Raw genomic sequence first — 22997 nt, 5'->3', positions numbered from 1 at the left:
GCAGTGGTGATTGTAATTTGTTAACTGTAAAATGCATTATGTAACTTCTTCAAAATCTGCAATCAGTCAGTACTGGTCCAATGCACACCCTAAATAGACCCTATAAGCCAATAATAACCCATTCTTTACTGTGAACAACTGGATTACATTTTATATTTAATTAAATGGAGAAATACTCGATTAACAGATTATGAGAGACCTCAAAATATAATGTAAAAAAGATTGTAAGAAAGATAGGTCAATGTAGACAAAAGCTAATTTTATTGTGCTTGACTGCTTTTGCAATGCAGAATGTAATAAATACGAAAAAAAAATGTTTTCACTTATCATCTCAAGAAAGAGACAAAGACGACTGCTGAGTGATTTAGGTAGTTTCATGTTGTTGGGCTTCATTTTACATCCCCACAACAAGAAACTGTCTTAATTGCCTCGCAGTGAGATTCAGCACACCACCAAAAGTCACGAGACAAGAAAAATGCGACGTATTTGAGAAGAAAACAGGAAAGTATATTTTTCAAACAACAAAACGCTCAACAATAGTAAGCTAAATCGATATATTAAGTATATAAATATGCACAACCATTACTGTGTGGGGCAGTGTAGAAAATAAATGCTGCATTGCTGTTAAAACCCAATAAAAATGTTTGGTAGGATGCAGATAGACATAGCAAGGCCTCGGTTACGATCAATGCACTTTGGCCAAAGCCGCGTGCGCATCAGAGACCGAGATCACGCCCAGAATGCCGGATGCGTCTACTGTGCTCGAGAAAAAAAACACAAAAGCTTTATTGGCCATATTCAGACCAGACAGCCAAGTTACAACCCGAAGAAAAACAGAGCAATAGCCCCTGTTATAAACAAAGTCTGTTGAAGTGCCTAGAAATTCCCTCTTCCTATAGGACGAGATCACAGCAAGGCTTTAAAAGCACCACATAGCCTATATAAAATCCAATATAAAGTTTGTATATATGTGAGTATTTAAAAAAATGTGGATGAACGACTTCGTTATATTAAAGGTTCTGTAATTAAGACATGTTTTTTTTTTGTAACAACACATTTTATATTTTTCAGTTTTTAATTTCGAAAAAAATGCATCTCATTGTTGTTGCTTTGCTCTGTTATAGTACTACAGCCCGTGCAAGAATCTGCAGTGCAAAGACCCAGCGTCATTCTTCATTTTAACTACAGAAATTAATTAGTTTTCCTGTAGCTTAATTGGTAGAGCTCTGTGTCAACGACTCAAAGTTTGTGGGTTTGATTTCCTGGGAACACACATACTGATAAAAATGTATACCTTGAATGCACTGCAAGACGCTTTGAATGAAAGGGTCTGACAGATGCAAAAAAATGTAAATGTGTAAATATAGCAATAATACTAACGTTTGAATGTAAAGCATCTTTTAATGATCTATAATAATATAAACCATATGATATGCAGCGTTATGGTTCATTTTAGCCACAAAAAGTGCATGCGCAGAAGGCCTAAACTAACGTTTAAATGTGAATTTTTAATGATATTCTAGAAAAAAAAACATAGCAACATTTTTGCAGTTTCTATTATTTGTCATTATTTATTAATTGTCACTGTTTAAAAAAGTATTAGAAAATCTAAAATCTGCAAAGGCAGCAAATGTGAAGTTTCCTGTAACTTTTTCAGTGTGTTTTGTTTTATAATCCACACCTTAGATAACGTTTATATTTAACTTGTGTACACATCATAGCCAAAAGTAGACTGAAGATTGCATAATGACTGGTGACTTAACAGATCCAAACCAGTGGCACGTATTGCAATATAATATATACATCAAATGTAAAGATCGCCTTTATGCTAACTATTTTATATAATTTCATGCTTACACAGGCCACACAAAATACATGTATTCATTAACTTAATATCTACAAAATTTGTGGGTAAAACATGATGTCAACAAGGTGGGTGATCTTTAATTGGGTGGCAATGACTAAACTAGTAATAGGCTTATGCAATGACTTGTATCAACGCGCTGAATTATTTTTAATAGCAAACACTTGGCTACTCTATTAACGTTTGGATCCAGACCATCTACAGTGATGCTTATCAAATACCCGTTTTTGTTACGAGCTTAACAACATGAATAAAATCAAATTCACCTTCATAAAAGCACATGGCCATGCCATTAAAAATATGACTTGTAAAATGGAGGCCGTTTAACTGTGCGCTGGTTAGGCTTTCCCCTTTATCTCCGACGTTCTCTCCCACAGTCACGTGCCTCATACATCCAATCCAATCTCTGCAATGGTTCAACTTATCAGAGGTCTGTAGTTCACAGTGAAGTCAAGTAGTTACTTGATTTCCACGGATTCTGCTTTTGTGTCCGTTTGATTGTGGGTGTATACTTGCAGCTGGGTCTCGGTTTTATTATGTCGACATTAGGGACATTGAGCTACTACGCTGACTCACACATTCCACACGAGAATGATGATAATTTGGTACCGAGGTTCTCATCTGGACCTGTGGTCCAGCAGCAGGCTCGAGAGCTGACGCTACTTGAATATGGCGAGCAGGAGTCGTACACCTTCCAGGCCAAATCGTCTATTTTTGGCGCATCATGGAGTCCCGTGCAGCCTCCTGGCAGTGCATCCATCGCTTACCACCCGTACATTCATCATCCGTGTTCAACAGGAGAACCCGTGGATGGAGCATCCGTGCGTTCCTGGGCTTTAGAGCCGCTGTCTGCGTCCCTGCCTTTCACGGGATTATCTGCAGATATGCACCATGATATCAAACTTGAACCAATGGTCGGAAATGGTGAGAGCGGGACGCATACACTCCTAGTGCCCGAGACAGACAACAATACAACCCAGAAAGAAAGGAAGATACCGGACGATGCAATTTCCAGCGAGTCACAAGATGAGAAAACTTCAGCAGAGACCAAGCATGATATAGACCCAAGTAAGTCCGCAGTTTGTAACAAAAATGCGCTTTGAAATGTTGGATTGTCTTCTATAACAACCTGATAATATGTACTATCTTTACATGGATCCAAATCAAAATATTTATTCAAATTATGATCCATTACAGCTTATTATTTGTACGCAACGCGAATTCGATACCATACAACGTTTGAACAAAGTAATTGTCACTTGGATAATTATTATAATGTTTTCTTACATTATAGGTTTTATTCAGTAATTTATCAGGCTTACAATAAGGCCTCTTTCTTTAGTTTCTTATCTGTGGATGGTATTTTTGCGTTTCGATTTAACAGCATATGATTAGATGTATTCATGAAAAAGTGTCTTTTTCAATAGTTTATTATATCATCAGGGGGTAAACATAACGGTATAAAGACTGTTCCTGTGCCCGCCAAATCCCTGTCATATGTCCTCCTAAATTTACAGTGTGGTTTATTACAAATTACAATGTTTTAAATGGCATGTTAAAATGCTGGATATAAAACTGAAATTGTTGTCATAAGATTAACAATCTGTCTTTTGAGCATTATTTTCTTTAAGATAGTAAGGCCCTTGTTTCCTCTCGTTCAGTGTTGCCAATTCTTTCAGCACGGGAAAAATTATAGCTTGCACATAAAATTGTAGATCATATAAAATGTATCCGGGAACCAACCCATCCAGTGTGATTTTTCCAGAATATACGAATGAAGTAGAATTCAGACTGCCCTTTACTGTTGCCTATTAGACCTTTGTTTCTTCCGACTCGGCTGGTCATAAAATGGCCGCAGTATTTTCTAAGTGGCAACATGACTAGCTCTCTCTCTCCGACCCCTCTTGCAGATAACCCTGCGTCCAACTGGCTACATGCGAAGTCTACTAGGAAAAAGCGCTGTCCTTACACTAAGCACCAAACTCTTGAGCTGGAGAAAGAATTTCTGTTTAATATGTACCTCTCGCGTGACCGTAGATACGAAGTGGCAAGACTCCTAAATCTCACCGAGAGACAAGTCAAAATTTGGTTCCAAAACCGTAGGATGAAGATGAAGAAATGCAATAAAGATCGTCCAAAAGACATTTAAACGAGGAATGTAAATGCGCACTGCAGTGGATGAAGTTATCTGGTTCGTGCGACAGTGTTTGTGAATTAGCCTGTCTTTTCCCTCATTCATGCACAACAAAAGTAGATTATTATTGATAGTACATGATTATTATTGATATACTGTTAATTTTGTAATATGTTAGATGTACATTGCACAAACCTTTGATCTGAGAGTATGCTTGTATATATGGTTGTGTCTTTGTGTACAGCTTGTTGTTGATATAGTTCTCTTCTTTTTGGCTTGCTTGTTGTGGGCCTAGCTCTTAGCAAAGTGTACATTTTAAATATGTTAAAATTCTGTTGAGTTTTTTTTTTAAGTTCCAGTTCATGATTTCAGGGAAATTCAAGGATCTGCGATATAAAATAATGATTATTTGCATGAATATCAGATTTTGTTTTTTATAAAAAAAATACTTGTAGCGCAATGTATTAATGTTTAATGTGACTACCTAGATGTATTTAAACTACCTATGTATCAATATGAATTAATTTATGTTGTGTTATTCGTCATTAAGATATTTCATTGAATTTTGTTACATGCTTGCAATGTTATGTGAACACACAGAAACTGTGCATACGCCAATACCTCAAATCAACAGTGTTAGTCGTTTTCAAATGAAATACCACTTGTGTACATGATAAATAAATTTCTGATAAATGTTAAATTTCGTTAAGACTCTGTAAAAACTTTCATTCTATTGGTTCAATGGGTTTATATATATATTTTAATTGTCAGCGTTCACATATTTTGAGGGATCTGTCAAGGATTTTTCTGTTGAAGTGAAAATCTGGATAATCGATATTGCAATAAGGTGTCACTAACTACAGTGTTTTGTTGCAGTGCACATAAACTTCCAGACTAACACAGCACAAACATAATGTCCCTTGACACTGAATGTAATCCCAGGCTATTTTTACTCTATCCTGCAAGAAATATTTTACAGTCTTTGAAACACAGTTCTCACATGTTCTCGCTCTCGTTCTCCCTTTATCTCACATCCCACTGTTTAGTGTCCCGTTTACGGCCCGGATGCCGTTTCTTCGCATAAATAAAGCTTAGTTTGATGCTTGTGGACAGGCCTGCATATTCTATTTGTGCCCTGCCCCTGAAAGCCATATTAGTGGCCGTGTGGCAATAAACCACAATCACAGTCTTAACTGTTTATGGGGTGCAAAGCGATTGAGGGCGGACCTGGAATGACTTTTGAGACAACCTATGTCTATATCAACACAATTACAGTAACATAGGTTACATTTAATTCATTTATATATTCGTTAAATTATTACTTTTTTATTTTAAAATATTATTTCTATATGCTTTAACATGAAAACAAAATAAACATTACTGAGAAAAAAACACCATTATAAAATATATATACAAAACAAGACACTTATACACAGTTGCGGGTATCTTCAAAGGCTTTAAACAGGACAGCATCGTAAAACGGGGCTCAAGCACACTGTCTGGTTTTTCTCTACTAATTACTTTATTACTTCTCAGCAACAATTAAAACGTTGCAGAACTGATCACCATTTGTTGCCTCGTCATGCATGAAGTGGAAACGGAGAGAAGCTATTGACGCATTGTATTTTGCTTTAACGAATTTAAACTTAATATGAATTTAAACTTAACTTCTTTGGAGTGTAAAAACGAATTGTTTTAAAGTAATAAATATAATTGTACGGTGATTTGTTTTATTATTTATTTTTAAAGATTTTTTTTTCATAATGAAAATATGATGCATTCATTTTGGCTAATTAGCATATACTAACAAGAAATGTAATTATTTTCGTTTTGGTAACGGTGTTGCAGAGTTTCTTGATGCTTATGGTTCCGCAAAGCTTCATATTTAGGATGTGCCTACACTCTTAAAAAAGTAGTTTTCTACCCACGGTTGGGTAAAGTTTGGACACATTTAAATTAACCTATTCCGGTTTATTTCAACCCATAATGCTTGTTTGAATTTGTTCGGTTTGGTTTGTCCATATGTTACCCAACCATGGGTTGAAAACAAAACAACAAACATTTATAGTGTTGCCTATTATTTAACACACTTAATTTATCGATGGATTCACCAGCCCATTAGCAGAGTACTTCAATATCTTAATAAGGCGTGTAAGATGAATGAGATAAAGAAAATGTGCGGTGCACAAGAGAGAAACAGAGAAACACTCTGTTGTGAAGCACAACAGAGAAACACTTCATTCTAATTTAACAGAATGCGCCATCAGTCCAATTGCGCCGCTACCATGAATATCCAGCAGGTGGAGACATCGGTTTGTTCGAAATTTACAAATGACATTACAGATTTCACCTTGTAGCAAAGCTCACTTTGCAACGGCCAGTCCCCAAACCGCACCCTCGGGCAAAAATCTCATTATTAGTGAATGGTAACAAATGTGAATTAAAACATGCTTGAAAAAAGGTAAAATCATTTGATCACTGGAACGGCAAATGTGAAAACTGTGTGAAATGTTTTGAACTGGCAAAAATTACGTGATCAACCTATTTTGTATTCACAAAACAAACACTGTAAAACCTGATAAGTTCAACTCAAACCATTTAAGTTTTATAACAAATATATAAGAGTACTGTGTACTTAAATATATTTAGCCATACAGACATATACACTTACATTTAAGTTCACAGTACTCAAATGTATGTGTTTTAGAACTTAATGGTTTAAGGCAATCACTTTTCTTAAATGGTTTTATTTAAGTTAAAGGTGCAGTGTGTAATTTTTAGAAGGATCTCTTGACAGAAATACAAAATAATATACAAAACTATATTATCAGGGGTGTATAAAGACCTTTCACAATGAACCATTATGTGTTTATTACCTTAGAATGAGACATTTTTATTTACATACATGTAGGTCACCTTACATGGAAGTTGCCATTTTGTGCCACCATGTTTTTTACAGAAGCCCTTAACGGACAAACTTTTTTTACTAAGTTGTCTCCGACGATGACATGTTTGTCCGGTGATGGCTACCATAGCTTCTGTGTGTGTTTCAAAAGCGAGGGATGAGCAGTGGACTGAGCCGTTGGTTGCAATTCACAACATCACCACTAGATGCTGCTAAAATTTACACACTGCACCTTTATTTGGTTTTACAGTGAAGCTTTGCATTACGTTAAACGCATAAAAAAATTGATTTTTCTTTAGAGACATTAACTTAAATTTAATCCCAAAAGCCTGTTTATGTACATTAAATCACGTTAATTATATTTCAAGTACACATAAGCTTTTTTATTATGATCTGGTTTAGGCATGAGCCGGTTAACGTTTTCAAGGTATACCAAGGTTTTAAAAATTCAAAGTTTCAAACCACTAACATTTTCTGTGACACGGTCTTCAAGGTACACAAAATTATGAAAGAAATAAGTCATGTACTTGATTTGATGTTAATGTAAACTGTATTGTATTGTAACTGCAAAATGTATTGTGTCCAGTTAAAAAGTTGTTTGTATACGCATACATTTAAAATAACACATTTCATTGTTGCAATACAGTGAAACAGTGGTATTTTTGATTAAGGATATCCTACTGCCAAAATCTCATAAATCCCATGCCTAGTCTGGTCAGAATCATTGACAGTCACTGAAGTTTTTGAAAAGCATTGAGCTTTCTAGACAACTGTAATGGGGTGTCTAAAGTTTTTCTTTTACATCGTAAGTGTAGATGCAACACTTTTATGTTTTGACATAAGACAATACTTCATTCAGAGGTGGCCAGCATAGTGGGTATTTATGGGGTTGATGATGTTTGCATAATTAGAAAATGTATTCTATTGAAACATTCACCACAAATTAAAATTAAACAAATCGTTATGTTTTTTTAATTTAGCAATAAGCATATCACATACTTGAATCACGATGCTGAGATGTCATACTATTTTTAATTTGCCTTTGTTGTGTCCTCCCCAAATGGTCAAGATAAGGCGGGTAGCTATCGCTTGTTACCATAGACTGTTACATAGCATTATATTACATTATCACATGATCTTATGATGTCACTCATTATGGGATAACTGATTTGGGCCCATCATTCATAATGAAGTAAAACTTTGGGAGTAACGTTGTGAAAGTTGAACAAAGCTTTATTTCCCAAAACTACACAGGGCAAAGTACACTTAAAAAAGGCTCCAAGAGGCTGTATATGGTTCTATAAAGAACCTTTAACATCCATATAACCCTTCTGTTAAACAAAAGGTTCTTTGTTCAACAGAAAGCTTCTATAAATCGAACAAAACACGATTATCAAAAAAATAAAACAATAACAAAACCCTACCCCTAACCCCAACATCACATCACTGTCAGAAAAAAACGGTACAAAACTGTACCTTTTATGTCACTCGGGTGGTACCCTCAAAGGTACCTTTTTGTTTCTTTATGGGAATGCAAGACATTGAAATGTTGGACCTTTTGGGTTACAATATTATACCTTAAGGAACACTTTTGTACCAGTGAAATGTTAGGGGTACAAAATATTGAATTGTACTTTTAAAAGGTACAAAATATGTCCTTAAGGTACAGCAAAGTTCCCCAAAAGATACAACATTGTATGACCTGTAAAGGTCCAAAACGTTACCAACCTAGCGACAGTGGCAAAAGCAAATCACGCAAAATGTATGAATGCGGTTGTATGAATTAATACGAAAATCCACCTCGTAAAAAAAAATTATTCATTCAATTTACTCAATTTTTTTAAGGTAAGTGGTTGCAATCAATTTATTGAAGCTACATTTAAACAAACAAAAAAATTAGGAATACAACACAAAACAAAATCTTTTGTTTAAATGTAGCTTAAATAAATTGATTGCAACCACTCACCTTAAAAAAATGAGTTAATTGAATGAATCATTTTTTCAGTGTACGATTGGTCATTAGATAGCGTTGACAGACCATATAAAGGTATAAGAAATGGTTGTTTAAAGAACTTTTGACTTTAAAGGTTCTAATAGTGTTCTTTTCAACAGTTTGTTCTCCAAAGAACCCTTTGTGTAAAATATGTTTTGTCTGCCAATTCAAAAAAATGTCCTTTATGTAGTCTAATAGCGTCTCATACAAGTCAGGTAAGGTAAAAAACATTAATTACTGAATTATTACTTTATACCAACAAAAGTATTTTTGATTTAGATTAGGGTTAGATTAGGGAAAAGAAGATATTTTAAGTAACAACTGCATGATATCAGTCTCTAGCAGATGGCAGAAGCAAACCTAGACCTACTAGTGAGCTACCCATGGAGACTCTAGTCACCTGCAGGGCACCACTAAAATTACATCTAAACTTAATACAGTTACAATCACAATGCTTGTGCTTCATGGCATGCAGTATATAGCCTGTCTTTACAAAAATACCAATAAATTAGTAACATTGTTACAGACAAGTATAATGAATTTAAAAAGTGGAGATGTTGTAACTTTAACTATAGGAAAAGATCTACTATGCCTTGCAGAATGAAGAAGGCTACATCCTTCTTAACTTAGAAGTTTCTCCTCTTCATCTCCATGAAAAACAGTGTTGTGTTGCACCGATGGAAAGCACATAGCAGTCCGCTGTTTGATCAGTCAAAATCCCTAAAGTACAGTCCCCACTTCCCTATTGTGCACTTTGCTCCAATACTGGTAACATAGTAAACCTCGGTATACTCAATATCCTTGTCATTGGCATTGCAATAGACCTAAATGCACATTACAGTGTACTGTTTTAAAGAGTTAATAAAAAATACAAATAAATGTATATTTTACCACAGCTGTATTTTGAAGGCCTATCCGAATTTTGCTGAATGCATTGATATTCTTTATATTTTGTTGTGGATCAAAGTGAATGGGGATAGATCTATTTAGGTTGCGCTTTATGGTTTTACAAGTGGTCTGGGGCTGTCGTTAATCCACGACCGTTTATACGTGCTACTCACGTAACGATGCTTTTGGGGAACGGCCCGCCATGATAAAGTATTTACGTGCTACTTAAGTTCCACTCAGCTCAGTGTTTCAGGAAACCAGGCAGTTGTTTATAGTTGCCTCCGTTAAATTCTGTAGGAAAAGAGTAAAGATAACTTTACGTATCACGATACTCTAAGGCTTACATTTATGTTTTAACCTGAAATGAGGAGATTTATATGCAACATACAGATGCATTTATCTATTTATATTGCAAATAAAGGTAATGTATCTCTAATGTGCATGTATCTAAAAAAAATGAGTATGGAAGACATAAAACACACACGTTATAGGCTGCACGATATGGTTGGCACCATACTGAGCCATCAGCTTTTAAATCAGACAAAACAGGTGCTGTGAAGGTAAACTGACATGCATTTCCCCCTTTTTTATTATTTTACACAAGTAACTTTAATGTAGAGATGTTGTAAATACGCAATGCGGGTTTAAATCACTAAATCACACACAGTTTTGAGTCTAATACAAATACTTGACTGAGGGCTATCATTGTCAGTATCTTATGATGACCAAACAATTGATGTTGGCTTACAAAGTTAGCCTGTTTTAATTTCTTATTTTATACATTTTATTTTATAGCCTACAACGCTGCAATCCAGATGTTATACCTCAAAATGCTTGCATCGCAAATGTTGCATGAATAATCTCGACAAGTCTAATTCAATCTCTGATCCAATCGGTGCAGTGTTTACATTCACAGCGTCATATCCTGAAAAAAAAACTGCATGATTCTCTCCTCAGGCAGGGTTATAGTGGATATGCCCGGAAATGACATACACCTCCAGTGAAACAATAGAAGCTTGGAGCTCGTTTACGACCCAGTGCAATGTGTGTGGGTAGAGGGTCATCCATCAAACGCCACTGTTACCAGAGCTACTACCGCTGCTGCCTTCACAGACATCATAAACACCCCATATACGCCTCACGCGCACTAATTTACAAAACTCGCTGAGAAGGATAGAGACAGATCAATCCCTGGCTTTTTTACATAAACCAATAGGTTTGTAAATGGTTTCAGCCGAAGCAGCACCGTTTGCAGTCACAAGTCCACTCGTCTGAGCATATCTCATTCACATATTAATATACCTATTCAGGATATCTTCCATTCAATATCGGTTTTATGTTTCTTCTTCTTCATTCATTATTCAGGTCTAGGTTATTACAGAGGCCTTTGAATTGATGTAAATCATCTGAACCCATGCGACTATAAATAAAGAAACTAATTAATTCACCTAATAAAAAATCTGGGATAAATAATTACGTTTAAAAAGAAAAAGAGAAATACAGACTTAATGTTTCTTTTAATAATTAAAACAAAAATATGTGAAAATGCATTAATTTGTAACATTATTTTTAAAATGCTAAATAATCAGATAAAACAAAGAAAAATAATGTATATACATACATTAATAATGTATTACGATGCATATATAACATGCACAGCTTTAAATATTCCATATTCATTTGTAGTATGATTAAACGATCCAAGTTTTCACCCTTATTTATGTTTTATGACCGCGAGCCATTATTATTAAGTATAACAGACGGTCAGCGAGGCTGAGCATCGTGCCAGACATATCCAAAAAGACATTGTGCTTCTACTCAGCACGTGGACTGCAAAATGATGCAAATTGCCAAATAATTATTCAGTCTCTAAGTAAAAATTTAACACTTAAAAAACAACGATTTTCCCTTTAAACGATATCAGCACAGAATATTTCTGTTAGGCTAATATTTTATCTGTACCCACGTATAAGGCCTGAATGTTGAAATGTTAGTTTTAAGTAGCAAACACTGGTATATTTATTCAAATATATTATTTAATTTAATACAATTTAACTTAATTCAAATTAATACAATAAAGTCAACTAGCATAATCTCAATATAATCCAGTTCAGTGCAATATTGTTCAAGCGACCTTGAGAATTTTACTTATGCAACAGATAAACAAAAATACTATAATACTGTTGTTTAAATTCATTTTATATATTTTTTAAATAGTATGAAAATTTTCTGGTCCTACTAAAAGAAAATAAAATCAATTAATTTTACCATTTGTGTAAATTGTTATTTATTATTACATTTGCGGATATATAGCATAACATTTACAATTTGATGGGCAATTTGCAATAATAAATGCTATTAATTTAAAGCAATAAAATACAGACTGATACTCACATATTAATTTTATCCGAATAATAGCAATAAACAGAATTGTTTAAATTAATATAATCAATAAATCAACATAGAAGTATTACATTTAACACTGAATTATTACATTTAAAAACACGCGTAAAGATACATCCTTGACAAGTTTCCATGTTCAGCTCATGAGAAACGATGAAGGTTTTTCAAATGTGTAAGAAGGAGTGGGTTTTTTGAAGAATGCCGGCACCCACGTTCTTCAACACACAATAGCTTCTGTGTAGCTGCAAAAAGCAATGTTTCTCTCTTACAATCAATAAGTAATCCTATTCATTTCCAACCTTTCGATAAAGGTCGACTTTCCAAAAACGAAAATATAAAGCAAACGAATTTTTGCTCCAAAACAACACTGGTCCGCTCCAAGAACATCCGATATGAAATTATGATCAAGGCCAATCGATCACTCGAAAAATATTACTTTTGGAAAATACCACTTTTAAAAATGTATACAATGTGGAAACTCTCAACCATGAGTACTACGTTGTTCTCTTCTTCCTGGCCACATATGATCTAAGGGAGTGTTAGATGGTTTAAATGTGTTCTTAGGGCACTAAGCTGTCAGACCTTTTGGCGTGTAAGATTGATAGCGTGCAGGCTTCCAGGGCTCTTTGTTTGGAATATAAGCAATAAAGTGCTCGGGGCCTATACTCCTTAGCTGAAGACTTCTAAGAGCAACATAGAAGTAACATTCTTGTACTGAGAAGATTATAGGATTTTTTTTACTTTTTTACATTAATTACTTTATTGTATTTGCTAACCTATGAGTCGGCTTAGCGTCATGTTATCCAATTTTTGAGGTCAAATCAGGTAATAAAATGTAAGTGTATAATTCTTTAAATATTTTCAAGTGAATTTGTTGCTACACTAAATGTACTGTCAGAATTACTATATTGTCGTGTTTAGTTTCGTTGTCATATTGAAAAAAATTGTATGTAATAACCTTAATCAACAAAACATTGAAGAAAAAAACTATATTTTATTTGGTTGTATAGCTGTGAGAGTTGGATATTTGATCATTTGAAAAAAATGGCTTTTACGCTAAAACCAAACTTGAATGCATGCAATCGTGTAATTGTGTGTGAACAGAAGCGCGCGTCCGTGCTTTAAAGAATTTGTTCGAGCTCAACGTGTGCGAGCGTACTCTCTCACGCGCTTTTGCGCGTGCATTCACAAATGAGAGCGCGCATTCTCTAAGAAAGTAGTAAAACTCAGTCTCAGGATTAATGGGTTTCCTCGAACGTGGCTATTGGTTTATCTTATGCACACACTCGATCAGTGGGAAGATCTTCAGTGAGTGACCAGTCAAACAATAAAGGACGGACAGCAGACGGACTCACTGCCACACTGTTTCAGGTATCGGCTATACTTCTAATCTACGGAGCAGTGGGCAAACTGACCACAAATGCGTAAATAAAGTAGCCCATCCCCGTGAGTAAGGCGTTCCTCTTGGACTTTTTTCGATCAATCACACAGACAGTGGCTTCTTTTGATTAAACCCCAAATTGTCATTGGACAGAGGTAATCATGTGACAAGCAATACGGTCCAATTTCAACCTTGTCTCCATGAAAGCAATAGTTTAATGGCACCGCGGTCCCCATACGGCCGTAATCAGCAAAATAGATTTTTTTTAACCCGGCACGATATTTCATTATATCTTCTTGGTTCACAAATTTGTGAGCGGCGAATTTGCAAGACTTGGAGGAGATGAATTACGAATTCGAGCGAGAGACGGGTTTTATCAATAGTCAGCCGTCGCTCGCTGAGTGCCTGACATCTTTTCCCCCTGTCGGTGATGCATTTCAAAGTTCATCAATCAAGAGCTCGACGCTTTCACACTCGACACTGATTCCTCCTCCTTTTGAGCAGACCATTCCAAGCTTGAACCCCGGCAGCCACCCTCGCCACAGCCGGCCCAAGCAGAACCCCAATGGCTTATGCCCGCTGCCTGCTGCATCCCTACCCCCAGAGTACCCTTGGATGAAGGAGAAAAAAGCATCCAAGAAAAACCAGACAACTTCGACAGCAACCACCACCGACCCTGGTCCACTGTACTTCTCCCCTCAAGGTATTTTTAAATTAAATGCAATTTTTATTGTGTTATGGTTCCTTGAAAAGCTCGTGCAAGGTTTTAATTCAGTAGCTGTGTTATACAAGGTCACTTTGCTGTGGGTGCTAGATACTTTGCTAGCTTCAAATCGTAATATGTAAAAGTTGTAGTGTTTTTAGCAGTTATTGGCTAAGCGGATTCTGTTCTAAATAACTCTTAAACTTTGTGTTTGCTACTTGTAGTGCAGGACATGAATTTTAATATTTGACAGTAATGAAGAATGATAGATTGCCATTACTCAACTCGGCAGCTGGCGTGTTCATTAATCTTCACTCGGACCTCTCCGCACTCACACCAGACACATCAGTATATTCTGGCATTGGGGATGAGGACACAAATTATTCAAGTGCCATGGCTTCATTCCCACAAACAATTTATGCGCCACGAGAAGCACAATGTATTTGACAAGTTTGTAAGGTCAGCCTTAAGCCCCTCGACGGCGTTGTAAAAATCACGAGTTATAATTAGTGGCGTATCAATAATGTTTAACGTTGTAATCCCTTCATAGGCTCGCCCGAGATTTCTGATGGTGGCAATGGGGCAACTCGGCGACTCAGAACGGCGTACACCAATACTCAGCTGCTGGAGCTGGAGAAGGAGTTTCACTTCAACAAGTACCTCTGCCGGCCACGGCGAGTGGAGATTGCCGCGCTGCTGGACCTTACCGAGAGGCAAGTCAAAGTTTGGTTTCAAAACCGGAGAATGAAACACAAACGGCAAACGCAGTGTAAAGAAAACCAGCACGGCGAGGGGAAACCACCAAGTCTGGAGGAGGCAGGAGGACGGGGTGATGGGAAATGTTTTTACGAACAAGTGGCAAACAATGTATCTGGGGCGCTTTTGGAAAGAGAGAGTTATCCATTTCAGCAGAATACCTTAAGTTCTCAACAGTCACAGAATGGACACAATAGTGATTCCCAAAGCACAACTGCTTCGTCTATAGGTAGCAATGACAAACATCTGAAACATTTTCCCAACCCGTCACCCACTGTTCCTATCTGCGCCTCAACAATGGCCCCGGATTGTGCATCTGGTCAGGACAATGGCAGTCCCTCGGCCCTGGACGTCTCTTTACAGGACTTTAACGTTTTCTCCAATGATTCCTGCCTGCACCTCTCAGATGCTGGGTCCCCAAGTTTGTCAGAGTCTGCAGACAGCCCCATTGGTTTGTCCACGGAGGCCTTTGATTTCTTCTCGGAGACGCTTACAACAATCGACCTGCAACACTTGAGCTACTAACTCTAACTGAAGTTTCATTATAGGGACGTCAATATCTTTCTCACATTGATGGTCTGTGTGTTTAATTGTGACATTAAAATAGGCTAGACCATTAATCAATGAGGTAAGTTTTTTCAATAATCGAGTGATCCTTTTTGTTTACGAAGAAAATATGGCAGGAAAAAAGTGATATTTTTCACGTTTTATTTTTGTATCTCTCAAAGCGCCATATTTTCATAGAATAAATTTGTACTTATTGAAATAAAACGGCGGTGTTATTTATTTTTGCAGGCTTGCAGTTTTAAATATATATTTTTATGATCCAAACGTATACAAGTATAGTGGCCACATGGTTGTTATAAACTAATATTTTGGGTGTTTACTTTGAAAAAGCTGAGCGTGGAATAATCAAAAAGTTAGTTTATTAAATTATCCTTTTTTTCCGAGTTAAATAATTTATTTATGGGGATGTTTTAAAGAAAATTAGAAATCAATTCAAAACAAATATTTTGGTTCATAAAACATCTTGAAACAATTTTGGAAAAAAGTCTTAATAATCTGTAAATTTTCTGTATTAACAAGTGTCTATTTTTGATTTTTAACTTCAACGCGTTAAAACGTTTTAGGTGCATTTAAATTTGTGAACTAAACCTTAAATTTGTATGTCTAAACCTTGAAAGGTGATTTATATCCTGATGCTGCGTGCACAAATAAGCCCCTTGCTGTATCTGACGGCACGGGGAATCTCCTGGCCAAAAGCTGTAACGTTTTGGAGTTCAGCGATTAAATTTTATTGCCTATTAAACCTTCGACAGGGGGTTGTGTTGAGGCAGCACTCCACGTAATTCAATCCGTCGCTGAAAATGAGCATAACATTTATCAGTCAAACCACATTTAAAAAATATAACTTAATAATTATTTACATGTCTACATTTAATTCAATATGTAGAGTACAATTGTGTCCTACCTTGGATTTAAAGCTAGTTAAAAAGTTTCATCAACAGACAAGACTGCAATAACTACGATTTAACGAAATTAAGTAAAACCTTGTTCTGTTGGTGGTTACGGAATTTGTGACAAAACATTACATTTTCATAATTTTAGGATTTCAAAATGCAGCTAAAAACTTGCTTCGGAAATGTGCTGCAGGTTTGCCTATAAATACATGTACCTACTAAAAATATCCGCTCGCTGTTACGGCCTTTAAACACTCAATTTTAATGTTTACTGACCAGCCAAGATTCTGGGCAAAGATTTTACACTTTTTGTCAGCTGCGGTTCTATAAACAAAAATTAAACATAGCCTACATATTTGTATTTAAATAGATTTATTTAAATTAGGACGTGTTTAAATGTACATATATTTTAAGATATTTTGACAGTGATAACGTTTTGCAGCCAGCGTCCCACATTATGTGTAGCCACAGATAAACGCATTATAAAACATATAAACATTTATTTAAACATATAAACAACACCATTATTAGTTCGGAGACCTGGCTCAATGTTTTTACCTTAATTAAAGGGCCGTTTTGTCTGTTAGCTATGAAGTGAAAGTTCTGTACAGCTGGAAAAATGTGACTAAAACAACTTCATATTATATTAGATGAAATCAGGTTACATCGAGGTGGGATTTAGTCGAAATGAACGCCTTGCACAAATAATTTCTAAACATCCGTGGCCACGTTGCATTTGCATGGTAAGTGTTGTAAATGAGGCCTACCACTCAACAACTCACGTCGCAGACAGGCATTTGTTATACGAGTCTACTAACTAGACGTGGATACTTTACACCAAAGTAAAGAGGAGACTACTAGATCATAACATGTTATAACATTAATGTCGGTTTAGTTTAACTTTCTTTGTGGTCTGAGGGATTTTCTGACAAAGTAATTTTTAAATGCTATAGTTCCAACTTGTTAAATCAGTGAGGATTGGGATACTTTTACAATGTGTGAATTTTGGCTGAAACACAAAATAATATGCAAAGTGACTTTAATTTATTGCATTTCACAAAACAAAGATCAAAATTGTCCGGAGCTCTGCGGGCGTAGCGCCCAATCGTGGCTAAACAAATAGTTTGACTGACGTCTTTTGACGAAACGAAACACGTGACCTGCATTCTTTAATCAGGTTAAAGACTTGAGTTAAAGTTGAGTTTGGCATAGAGAAGTCATCCACATCCATCCAGCTACCGTACCCACAATAACCTACATTTTGCAGAAATGGCTTAAAATTGAATAATCCTCTACATTTAAAGACTTTTTCTAAATATTTTATGATCATTACATTTTAGTCACCCGGCTGGCAAAAATTGCACTGTGTTAAAATGAACAATATTAACCCTGTTGTTGAGGTTTAAACACCAATTTAAGCATTTTAAGTCTAACCATACCAATATAATATGTATGTATTAATATACATTTTGATGGCAGCTGTTAAAACCATTTGTTTCGACAACATCCTAGAAATAAAACTGTGGACAAAATGGTGATTTCAATAATATTTTTAGTGTAATTATTATCATCGAGACCACCACTAACAGCCACATCGCTTTTATGGAACTTAACAATAAATAAATAAATAATAATAGTACAACCTGATTTTTAACCCTATTATACATGATAGATGTACTTTGGCATCATGAATTAATATTCTCCCTCCCAAGTGTTCCACAGCCTACGTGTATGGTGATTTTGGTTAGGATGACACATATCTGGTCATCTAAGCATCTACAAGGAATAGTAAGCCATCTGTGCAAAGTTCAATTTACGCCCCAACAGCTACATAACGCCTGAAGAGGAAAGCCCCAATGCTCATCCACTGACTAATGCTGTAATGTCTTTGCAGGCCAGTGCAGTCAGCCTTTGGCTGGTTTCCATGGAAACCTTGCATTTAATCTTTGTGGTCCCTTTTGTCATTCCTATGCAGGTTGGCTTCATGCAGATATTTCGTGGTGGGTGGTGTAAAATCAGAGCCGAACCACTAAACATAAACAGCAAGCCCATAATTTTACATCAAAATACATACATAGGCCTACATAATTTGTGAGTTTGCCGTTATGTTATACCACTTAGGGGTTTCAACCATTTAAGATTTTGAATCAGGAATGGCTAAAGTAAAGGATCCAAGGCAACCAAAGCAACACTACAGAATACAAATGAGGAAATTAGCTCTCTGAGGCATGATATTGTCCCATAGATCACTTTTATAGAAGTATGCAAGTATTCTTTTAGTGGCATTTGCGTGGTCTGTTTCTCAATCATCTTTCTTCCTATAAAATAAAGGAGTTTTTCCTCCCAGGGCTGAAAATGAGGTCTCATACAGCTGAATCAAAGACATGGTTACTGGTCCCTGTGGAACTGAGTCACTGCCGGTGCCTGGAAATCTTCATGAATAAATCTAATTAATAAAAATAAATAAATAAAAGCCCTATCAAACAGTCCAACTTGATCTCATGGGAATTTATATGTATATTTTTAGTTGGCTAATTCGTATGAATAATTCTCAAGAAATGCATACAAATAGCACGCAGTGTGATTATCGTGCAATACAAATGCCAAATTTCAATTTTGCGTGCATATGATATGCCAGTCCTTCCCATTCACTTATATGGTGCATCTTTTCGTATTGTTTCATTAATTAGTTTTACCATTGTTGCTTGGGGTAAGAGCGAGTTTTTGTAACATAAAATGACATCCTAACCAAAACCTCAATTCTAACCCCAACTCCAAGGAACTATGGTTTAACAATAGACAAAACATGGATAAACCTATATATTAAATGAAATTCCTAATTCTAACCCTATACCCAAGCGTCAATTTTTTTAAACAAAAAAAAAAAACAGAAAACAAATGAAAAATAATAAAATGACCCGAAAAGATGCGCCATATAAGTGAATGGGAAGAACTGACGCATCACATGCACGCAAAATTGGAATCCGGCACCCGCATTGCACAACAACCACACCGCGTGCTATTTGTATGGATTCCATGAAAATGGGCTGAGTTCATACGATATAAACGGTACAAAAAAGTATGATTATTAGAAAAAAAAACAAAAAAATAATGAAGCCCAAGCCCTAACCTTAAAACCAATGTCATGAGGCGAATGCAAATCTTACAAAAAAAAAATAATACAAATTAGCCACCTCGTCACTGTAAAAAAACTTTGCTGCCTTAAAATTTCTTGTTGAATCAACTCGGATTTTCAACTTACTATTATTTATCTTGACTAGAGATGAGTTGTTATAACTTATAAAATTAAGTTAACTTTTCTCAACTATATTTTATAAGTTGTGACAACTCATCTCTGTTGACATGACTTGTAAATCTGAGTTGATTTAAAGGTATTGCGGAGGATTTTCTTTTTCCGGGTGGATCATCAAGACTATTGGTCCTTCTAGTTGTCAATCAGGAGTGTTGCGCAATTGCATTTTTTAAAAAGTGGAGAAGGAGGTTCTTTTCTAAAATTCGAGAAAATCCTCCGCTATACCTTTAACAAAAAATTTAAGGCAGCAAAGTATTTCTTACAGTGTACGAATTGCCATGAGATGTGCTGAACAGTTACAAAAGTTATGAAAGTACATTTCAGATATCATAAATTCTGTAAGTGAAGTAATTAAACAATTTCCCCTAATTCATTTGATTTATTCACATTTGGGATAATGTGAACTCAAGATTCCATTAAGGGGCCCACACTCCTGTCTAGAAAACAGGTGGTGAAAGTGAGTGTCACAAGACAGTTTAAATGTTTAACGTTTAAATGTAAGCTAATTCTAAGCCTTTCAACAACAACACCTGAGCAGCCTAATCCCTCCGAAGCCAAGGGGCAAAACCACCGACCCTCTCATCCTCTACGAAGTTGAACTTCACAGAAACCACGGCACCCTAAAGGCAGTTTGAGTTACAGTGGCAGGAGCAGCCCTTCAGATGTTCCTCATGTTCAGAGGCTGTTCAGGTGTTCTGATTCCGATATGACCTGCTTGTCATATGTCACGGTATTTGCCGGTGACCTCATCTCTGTCAGCTATGTTTTCAAGGCTAATGTATCTTCACCCTGCTGCCGTAAAACTAACCCCAACACTTTTCAGAAGGTTTTGCATGCAGCTTTGCCAATAAAATAATGATTCCCGACTAGCTCTGCGACGCAAAAGCAAATGTGTTGCAGACTTGTGTCAAAAGGCTGACATAAAAAAGAAATGAATTAAAACGATTCAGTCTGTGGTTTTCATAAGGTCCATTATGACAGTGCTGCCGACCACAAAATCAAATGCTGAGCAAAAATGAAATTTTTAGGAAAGTAAATTGCGAAAACATTGGGAGCAATAAATGATACCTAATTGAATTAAACATGATGATCACTGGTTGCTAGGATGATACTCATGTAAAATTGCATCATTAGCACACACACACACTCGCACGCTTGCATACCTCTCTTGTAAGTTGGGGCCAGAAGCTGAGACGTGTGAACTGAGGTGAGTCCAGATCAAACAAGGCTGTCCAAGGAGCATGAGATATGGAGCTGCTTCCCTCTCCTTCAAAAGGTCAAAGGGCACTTCACCTCTCTTTCCCTCTCCTCGCCAGATGGATCTGTGACCAGGTCAAATGAGGTTCAAGCAGTGCTCAAGCAGAGGATTCAAGCATGCAGGATGTCAGTGCTGAATGCCAGCCAATACTGATATAAAGTAAAACTAGCTGTTCATCCTAACATAAGGTCATTCTTATTTACAGCTTTGATGGACGCACAATTATATAACACTTTCCGCAATTATTTTTGTATGTGTTTAGTATGTTAAATTGTTTTTGTTTTCACTGAAATCAAACAAACAACTAAATCACATGAAAAAACACTTTCACACAATATCACACTTTGTATTTGGCAAAAATATCTGGTCATTCAGGTGGTCTCTGTGACACCGCACAAGAGCACAGAGCCAGACGGAGATGGATAGCTATGTGTTTTTTCTACGAAAGCTGTGCATCACCCCCATTCTTCACCTGTCTCCCTCCTCAGGATAAGTGGGCCCCTCTCCAAACAGCAGGCCCACTAATACATCCAAACGTACATCCATCAGTCGATAGGTCCTTCACTGAAACCCTGTAATGAACCAGAAGTGAATACATACAAAGGTAAAAGAGACATTTTGGGAAATCATGACATAACTTTTTAACTATGTAATATTCTGAATCAGGACTACAAATGAGCAAATCAGCTCTCTGAACTGATCTCATAAATTATGCTTTTGCAATCCGCAATCCTAAAGTACTATTTTAATGGCATTTCAATGGTGTGCTTTAATTAAAGGGATAGTTCATCCAAAAATGAAAATTCTGTTATTTACTTTGTCTCATGTTGGTACAAACCTGTAAAATTGTTTTGTGCTGATTAAAACAAAGGAAGATATTTTGAGGAATGTCCGTTTTTAACAAAACCGATCCGAGGCCCCATGGAGTTCAGTAGTATTTTTCCTACTATGGAAGTCAATGGAGCCTCTGATCGGTTACAAACCAGTGACGGCTTGTGACTGCTCATCCGAGAGGTGCTATTTCAAAATAAGTGTTCGGAGTGTCAGGTGTGTTGCTTGCGTTTTCGAAATATGTGTTTGTTGCGTCATGTGAACCATGTGCATTACGTGTTTTGTCAAAATAAGTGCCTGCTGCACACGCGTCAAAACCGTTTATGATAAAAGAGATGCTCACGTTCACAAAATACACGCTAAACACTCCCTTAACAGTAAACTCTGATTACGCATGAGATTATGCGAGTATCTGGCAAACGCGAGCGTCTCTTTTATCAGACGCATCTGCAGCAGGCACTTATTTTGACAAGACACGTGATGCACACATATGATCTATTGACACACAGAACACATATTTTGAAATTAAAAACAAAACACATGACGTCCTACATACATGTTGTGACGAACTTCGCATCGAGCACCCACGAAAAAAGAAGTCACTGGCCGCCACTGTTACAAACATTTCTCAAAATATCTTCCTTTGTGGTTATCAGAACAAAGAAATGTATACAGGTGTGTAACAACATGACTGAGTAAGTAAATGATGACAAAGTTTTCATTTTTGGGTGAACTATACCTTTATCCCTTTTTCTATAAAGTAAGTGCGTATACAATTCTTAATGCAAGTGTATTGAAGAATATTTAGGTTGACTAAAATACATCCGCAAGGACTGATCCTAAGGACTAAGATCTTTCTCAACTTAAACCCTTTAGTGGACCACAGTTTCTTGTTTTGCAGCATCTTTTCTTTTTCCTCTCATAAAGGGCTAATCAAATATTAAAGGCAAATATGATCAACTTCACAGAATCCAATTAACATGAGTGCAATGAATAATGCAATGCATGTAGGAAAAATTACTTGGTCTGTAAATGTGAGCCAGTATGCTGGTGAAGGAAGCGAGTGATTCCCCAGTGCACGCGCATAAGTGATGAATAATGGTGTCTA

General features: G+C 36.2%; 1 protein-coding gene across 2 annotated transcripts; it reads left to right on the top strand.

Annotated features, from left to right (window-relative positions):
* The first annotated feature begins 2798 nt into the window (after positions 1–2798).
* Positions 2799–16338, top strand: hoxa2b (homeobox A2b). 2 transcript variants are annotated; one of them, XM_073871948.1, is made up of 3 exons: positions 2799–2932; positions 14073–14271; positions 14822–16336. In XM_073871948.1, exons 2-3 carry the CDS (start codon positions 14184–14186, stop codon positions 15550–15552), a joined length of 819 nt encoding a protein of 272 aa, XP_073728049.1. In that variant the 5' UTR covers positions 2799–2932; positions 14073–14183; the 3' UTR covers positions 15553–16336. The 2 variants fall into 2 exon arrangements, with proteins under 2 accessions (XP_073728049.1, XP_055065607.1); XM_055209632.2 differs by lacking the exon at positions 2799–2932 and having other exon boundaries at positions 13444–14271; positions 14822–16338.
* Positions 16339–22997: the final 6659 nt, after the last annotated feature.

The sequence above is a fragment of the Misgurnus anguillicaudatus genome, chromosome 10 (assembly GCF_027580225.2).
Source record: "Misgurnus anguillicaudatus chromosome 10, ASM2758022v2, whole genome shotgun sequence".
NCBI lineage: Eukaryota > Metazoa > Chordata > Actinopteri > Cypriniformes > Cobitidae > Misgurnus > Misgurnus anguillicaudatus.
The sequence above is the reverse complement of the archived record's forward strand: the minus strand, read 5'-3'. Positions and strand labels throughout refer to the sequence as shown.